The sequence below is a fragment of the Daldinia caldariorum genome, assembly GCF_022478825.1.
Source record: "Daldinia caldariorum strain CBS 122874 unplaced genomic scaffold F4812scaffold_1, whole genome shotgun sequence".
NCBI classification, from domain to species: domain Eukaryota; kingdom Fungi; phylum Ascomycota; class Sordariomycetes; order Xylariales; family Hypoxylaceae; genus Daldinia; species Daldinia caldariorum.
This window is the reverse complement of record NW_025953037.1, coordinates 1,300,289-1,307,668: the sequence shown is the minus strand read 5'-3', so window position 1 is coordinate 1,307,668 and position 7,380 is coordinate 1,300,289. Positions and strand designations below refer to the sequence as shown.

The 7,380-nt window shown below is 44.6% G+C and overlaps 1 protein-coding gene across 1 annotated transcript; it reads left to right on the top strand.

Moving 5' to 3' along the window:
* Nucleotides 1–4,580: 4,580 nt before the first annotated feature.
* On the top strand, nt 4,581–7,127 carry F4812DRAFT_454293 (uncharacterized protein; the record flags this gene model as incomplete). The annotated part of the gene is made up of 5 exons (XM_047936621.1): nt 4,581–4,789; nt 4,857–5,696; nt 5,755–6,168; nt 6,226–6,451; nt 6,510–7,127. The coding sequence occupies 5 exons, from the start codon at nt 4,581–4,583 to the stop codon at nt 7,125–7,127; spliced, it is 2,307 nt and encodes a 768-aa protein (XP_047794794.1).
* Between the last annotated feature and the right edge of the window lie 253 nt (nt 7,128–7,380).

Genomic DNA, 7,380 nt, shown 5'->3' with positions numbered 1-7,380 from the left:
GACGCGTGACAATGACACGATGCCAAATAATCCGCTCCAGACCCCTGAGCAAACCAGGAGCTCTGTGTGTTGTAAATCGCAATGTCCACGAGATTCCAAATTCGATGAACCTGAAATATCAGTGATACACTGGCTACATGACCAAGAGAGGCTTTGAAGCCTCATATATTATACAAAGCACTGTGTTTGTTGAGATTGTGGACTGAAGGGTTATGATTAGGTAGACGCCTTTAGAATACCTTCTGGCGTCCCATAATAGCGTAGGTGCCTACCTAGGTAGTATCCAATATATTCGATGCTGTGCGCTATAGAAGTCTGGAAAAGCATACCGCCTTTCTGACATGCGTTCGTTCCACCACTAGATCGCTGTCGACTCATGCAGAATCTCCCGTACAAGCCAAGATCTCACGTGTGAATTTGCCGTTAGGCTACCCTCTAGATACCCGCTAGTCGCCTTGGATGACACATCGAGACTGATGGCTATGACTCTTTAGTAGGATATTACCGCTCGGCGCCTAATATAATGCGACGGGACAAGCATTTGCTGTAGCTATCCACCTCTCTTTCCCATCAAACCGGCTAGTTGAATAGAGCCGGGGACCAAGGTGGATAGCGGAAACCACGCCGAGGATGCCTGCTGGCTACGAAAGAGGCAGCTGAATACCCAATTTTCTGAACCTGATAGGCGGGAGCTTCTTCGGTGAAGGGTGACGCTTGAACTTTCAGTGAAAAGGATGGCGGCTCCCTGAAGACCTTAGATTTATGCCAATTCCCAAGATAAGTGGTTGCCTTCTTGCGTATTGTCCATCTTGCAGATCAGAAGCAAGATCTTCGGTTGTACCTACCAAGCTAGAGTAGGCAGCAATGATGACGAACTTAGGAAGCATGTATCCCCAGAGTCATAGAAGCCTATAGATTAGTGTCATTGCCTCACTTCCACACACATAGCTATCAATCCAGTATGCATTTGAAGATTCATTGGACAGCGTTTCAAGGTTGAGTATCCTATAAGGTTGTTCGCAGGCACATCAGTATCCCTGCTGTCGTCATTAGTTCGGCGGTGTGCCTAGATTAAGTTATGTCCCGAGCTGAGTTTTGTGTTGCCGCAAGTCGATGATAAGCTTAACATGTCGTACTTTCGATTAAAAAAATTTCATTTAGGGCACGCGATCATGTTCACCGCCATATATTTATAGATATTTGCCTCTCATAGGTAGTACCTAGAGAATAGGGGTTAGACAGATAGAGTGGAGCTTGAATCTTAGAAAACGTAGCTCAGGGATTTATCGTTAGTGTAGATCAAAATCTTTCCTCGTTGTTTAGGCAGATTGAATATAGAGGCGACTATTCCCTGAGTTTTCTTCTAGACGCGTCTGATACGTGCGCCACTTTGCCACGAGGAGCTGAGTTCCGAGAAAATATATTCGCAGCCAAGGTTCATGATAATATATCGGATGTGGCTCATTTCAGCATCGCGCATCACTTTTCCACTGCTCCCTGAACTGTCCAATGAGATTTATTGGCCATTTGCGGACTTGATGCGGAGATTCTGTTTCAGGACATATGGTATATAGTCTCGGATCTGGTAAAGAGAAACTCGCCATCCTCTGGAATTCGAAAATCCGTAGAGGCCGCCGGAGTATAATATATACTCTATGCATGTTTTAGGGGGGTTGCCGGGCAGATCGACATTTGTGTGACAGGTACCTATCGGCGATATCCGATTCGGAGGCGATGATCGGCTTCCCCGAGAAGCGGGAGACTTTCGCATTGCCGATCAAATTTTCGGCACTGCTCCGGGTAGAAATATCTCGCCGCAACGAGCCGCAGCATGGTTAGATGCTTCGGGTAGCTTCGGCAACTGCCTAGGTAGTTTATGATAGCCAAGAAAAATGAAGATAAGTGGCGACGACATACGTGATACGATATGTCATGGCATATATGGCATATGACATATAACTTGGCCTGAGAGGTATGTATCTAATAAAAAAAATCATTGAGTGGGGGTTTATAATAAGATTTGGTAACTCAACATGGGGATTGACTCACATGAGAAGGAAATGTGGCATGTGAATTCCATTTAGGATACCGAAGATTTGTAAAGGAGTAGAAGGAATTCCTTCATCTTATGACCGAATTTCACTCGTGAAGCTTGACTATGTGTTTCGATAAGATGATTCTTCCGTCTCGGAAGGGTGGGCGTTAGGAGAGATACATCAGATACATCATGCGGATTTGAATGTGACTGAATCTTGAATGTCGAATGCTGCTAAATTAGGTATTGTTCCTATCCCGATCCTACCTAATCTAATGTAAGGCATGGTAGTTTAAATGGTTCTTATGCTCAGCAAAGACGTTGTTCAAGTGTTGAGGCTCTGCGGCTAGACTTTTTGTGACGGACAAGATTATTGTATTGTACCTATTACTCAAGAAATTGGGGGCGATCGCCAGGCAGGTAATGGAAATGTAAGTTTACCAGATCTACTAGGGTTCCACTATAAGCTTACCTAACCTAACGTTAGGGACTTTTTTTTTCCTATCCTAGGATCTTAGATAAAGCAAGCCCCCCTTGTAGGTAGGACCTAACCTTAAGGACTTTTGGCCGTTATAAATAAATACCTAGAAATCAAAACAACCCCCACCCCCTCACAATCCCTCACAAATCGCCCTACATGATTGATTGCGAATATCACAAACTACCTTGATACATCACCCCTCGCCGAAGCCTTGAAGAAAATGTATAACTTTGCCCGTGGAGCATGGAGCATGGAGCGTGGAGCATGACTGTCTATCATGCTCATTTTACTTCTATTCTATATCGAGAAGATGAGCTTATTATTCGGTGAACGCTTGCCACAAAATCCATGATTACTACCTCCTCAGACACCCGCGCTTATTTGGATTTATGACCATTACGGCTGATGCAACCTACATACTGCTCTCTCCAGCTTGAACTAACGACCCATTGACGCAGAGATGCAACAGTTAACTCTACCTAAACTAGGCTATCTGAAGGACTCAAGGCTACCGTATAACAGCTGACCCTGTTTGATTATACAAATTTGCATTATAGCGTAGCTCACCGACCGGATTTGGCGGAAACGAGGACAACGGCGCCGGGCTCGATTGAATCTCTTCTGACTGCCTCGCCGTCTCGCCATCAATCCTTCTCAATTCTTACCTTTGGTGCCTCGCCCAGCTCGTTTAGTTCGTCCGACATTCCGTCATCTAATGTTGCATCATGGCGATCTTTGCGGATGTGTTTGTTGGAAGATCAAAGTGCGGAGTTTGCGGTCGGACCTGGAAGAAAGGGGAAAATGGTATGATATGATATGGTGTGTCAATGGTGGTTTTCCATTTTGCTATGAGGACGAGGTTTGCGAACTGTTGAACTGTTCAACAGGTGATTGGCGAGATGATGGCGATGACAATGGTGGTTGTGCCGGTACCTAATGGCGAGGTTGAAGCGTAAGAGAAGGAAAAAACTCCAAGGTGCAGATAATTTGAGAGGGTTGAACCCCTCCATGTTGAGGCTTAAAATTGCGAACTGTTTGTGCGGACTATTTAAGGCAACCTATTTTGTTCGGTCAGCCCAAATAGGTATGGAGCGTCACATTCCTATTGTACCCAGTATACCCAGCATGCAACTGTACACACTTATCGAGGTATAGGTACATGGTCAGGTACCTATTAGACCTAATAGAGCTTTAGGCAGGGGCGCGGACTGCAAGCTGCTCTGTCGCTACTGATATGATAATTGATACAAGTTATTTAAATTTAAGAAGGGCCTCTCTTTCCGATGGATCTTGACTTACTCAATTCAACTCAATCTCGTCTATGGCATCTAAATCTGATCCCCAGAGCATATACAAGGTCATTTTACTACGTGAGTAATTCGTTTTCAACCACTTTTACGAGCGCCTTGCACTCTGAAAAAAAAAAAAGAAGAAGAAGAAGAAGAAGAAGAAAAAGAAAGAGAATCGTTGTCGTCACTCATTTCATCCAATCCACTTGCATTTTCACATACTCAATTAATAAGTTGATTGTATATATGAATCCTACTGTTTGAATCACTACCCCCGCAATATTGCATTTTTTTTTTATACTTTGGGCCTAGTCTTCACTGCAAACGAAGAACCTCTCTCACTTTCACTTTTATCAGCACTTACAAGGGTCACATACTAATTCTATCATGAAAGGTTCTCAAATCGCGGGCTCCAGCACAGAATCCAAATTTACTCAAATGAATTAATTACCACTTCAGCTTGATAAAAAACTTCTGTGACCTTCCAAACTGCTCTTATGTGCTGCAGCCCTCATATATCCAAGAACTTTAACTTCATGCCCAAGTCACACGTTCGATGAGCAAATCTTCAACGATACTTCTCCGGGATAAAAGACGGTCACTCCATTTCTGATCGTAATTTCCCTCATATTATTTATTCTATCAGTTTATTTCTACAACTCACAATAGGTCAAACCTCTGCAAGGGACGTCCATTTTCCGCACCACAAATCCAGGAACGAGGTCAACAGTTGCGATTAATAATAGTCTCTGAAATTTGATTATATCTTTGCAAGATGCCTCAGAAAGATGTCGCCGCGTCCTATATCAATTATCTTCGGAACGCCTCAAAGCTTCGATGTCCACACTGTGGAGAAGAGTTCCCTGATATTGATGAGCGGATACGAAATCACCTGCAGTCACGTCATCCAGAACTGGTACGAAATGATAATATCGCCCAGCTTGTTCAGGATATCAGAAAAGGAAGTGCCGAAGCAGTAAAAAGGTAAATCCCTAGTTACTTTCAGTTCCACTAGTTCAATAGCATGGGGGCAAACTAACAGCCAATGAAGAACGTCAGCTGATAAGCAACAACAACAACAATTGCTGAGTTCTCAAGATCCAGGAGGAGGTCGTGCAGGTCCATCAGGGGATAAGGACCAGGGAAATGATGTTAGCCCGCATAAAAGGCGTAAATCCCCTGACTCGTCGATAAAGGGCCGCACCCAGTCTGCTAGCCCGCATAGGCGATCAAGAGCCCGGGCTGTATCAACAAGTGCCAACGACCCTGATTTTAGAAGGACAACACACCTTGGCAAGCTTTGGAGTCCCGACGACGTTCCTTCTTCATCTTCTCCACGTCCAAACCAACTATCCCACCAGACAAGGAATATAAGCCAGCCTAGAAATCGGTCAGATGCTGTCGAGGATGAGAGTGAATCTACTAGACTTATCAAGCAACCGGAGACTCGACCTATCAGTCAAGAGCAGTTGATTGCTGAAGTCAAGGGCATATATGCAGGTCTTGTTATGGTCGAGTCTAAATGCATCGAAGTCGACAATGCACAGCAATCACAGAATGAGACCCAGTTGAACAATGAACAATGGCAAGCATTGATAGCATTGCATAGAACGCTTCTTCACGAACATCACGATTTTTTCCTTGCGTCACAGCATCCTTCTGCGAGCCAGGCACTGCGGCGGCTAGCATCCAAATACGCCATGCCAGCCCGTATGTGGAGACACGGTATTCACTCCTTTCTTGAGTTACTAAGACATCGGCTCCCACATTCGCTGGAGCACATGCTCACTTTCATTTATTTGGCTTATTCTATGATGGCTCTACTATACGAAACTGTGCCAGCTTTCGAAGACACGTGGATAGAGTGCTTGGGGGATCTGGGTCGTTATAGGTTAGTGAAGAAAGGCAGTCTAATTTTACAGCAGAGCAACTTACAATAAATAATGTAGAATGGCTATCGAGGACGACGATATACGAGATAGAGAGGTCTGGACTTCTGTGTCCCGCCATTGGTATTCTAAAGCGTCCGATAAAGCCCCTACTACTGGGAGGCTGTACCATCATCTTGCAATCCTTGCGCGGCCTAACCCTCTCCAGCAGTTGTATTATTACACTAAGAGTCTCTGTGTGCCAATTCCTTTCAGCTCTGCAAGGGAGTCGATTATGACCTTATTCGATCCCATTCTCGATCCAAACAGTATTCAGCACTCTCGATTAAGCGCAGTCGACGTAGCTTTTGTCAAAGCCCACGGGATCCTATTTAGCAACAAGCACACAGATGAGTTTCTTTTTACGGTCGACAAGTTCAGCAGCATGTTAGATAATCAGATTGGCCGAACTACTCGAAAATGGATGGAGTCAGGGTACGTTCTATACTTATCCACTCATTTGTTTCTTAAGTTATATTAAGAATAAAACAGGTACTATATTGCTATATCCGACTGCAATGGTCTCTTATCATATGGCCAAGATAATAACGTCATTTTGAAAGCGATACGCCCACAGCACCCGGAAGATATGACCGAGTCCGGTACGGGAGAAGAAAATACCCCTCGCGAGTACAAACCAAGTAGAACGGAAGAGGGAGCTCTCAAACTCTTCGATGTCACGTGTGATGTTGTCTTACGCAGATTTGGCGACTTTAACGTAAGTTCTCCTTTTTACCATCAGGCGAGTCGAGTTTACTGACCAATTCCTCATATAGATCCTACCGTTTCTTCACGTGGTTTTGGTTTTTATATTTCACCTTACGCACTACCCGAATGCGCTGTTCTTCATCGAAAAGACAGTCCCTTGGAAACTGGTTTCTCTTCAACTAAATTCGCTGCTATTATCCTACCGTGAACATCATCGGATTCACAGTGAGCAGTTCCCTCGGCAAGATAAGGAACTTGCTCCTCGTCCGTTGCCGGAAGACTTTGCAATGAAGGGTCTAGTTTGGGTAGATAAATACTTCCCGAACGATTGGTTCTCCAACGACAAGATAGACGACGATGAAAAGTACTTCGAAGTCGCTTCCATGACTGGGGAACGGAAAGAAAGAATTATATGGCTTGGCTGTCGCATTGCAAAATTGGGCAAGTGGCTTACTTACGACGAAGCCTTACACAAGTTTGGTGTCGCAACCGAGTATGACACAGAGATAGAAAGCACTGCCAAGGATACAGATATGCTGAACGTTTCCGAGACGTCTGAAACAGTTTCCCGTGCCTCTACGTCTGATTCAACAACTACTATGGGGAACACACCATCTGAAAAAGACGATGAAGATATGATAGATGTCGACAAGGTTCTAGAACACAAGCCCATAATTCGACAATAAATACCTATTCCAACAAGCTGTTCAATGATGCCGCTTGCGAAGGTTCCGATTACAACACCTGATTGGCATGGGCAGGCCACCCCTTCAAACTACAAAGGATATCACTAGCCATGGGAGCTCGTGATTGTCAAGCTCTCATTAGTATGCGCGGCCCTGTCTGTCTGGTTTCACAATGTTTTTAGGCGTCTCGGCGTATCACTCGTTTTAGGATGGACATCATGTACACCAGCAATACTGCTGCACTGATATTTCC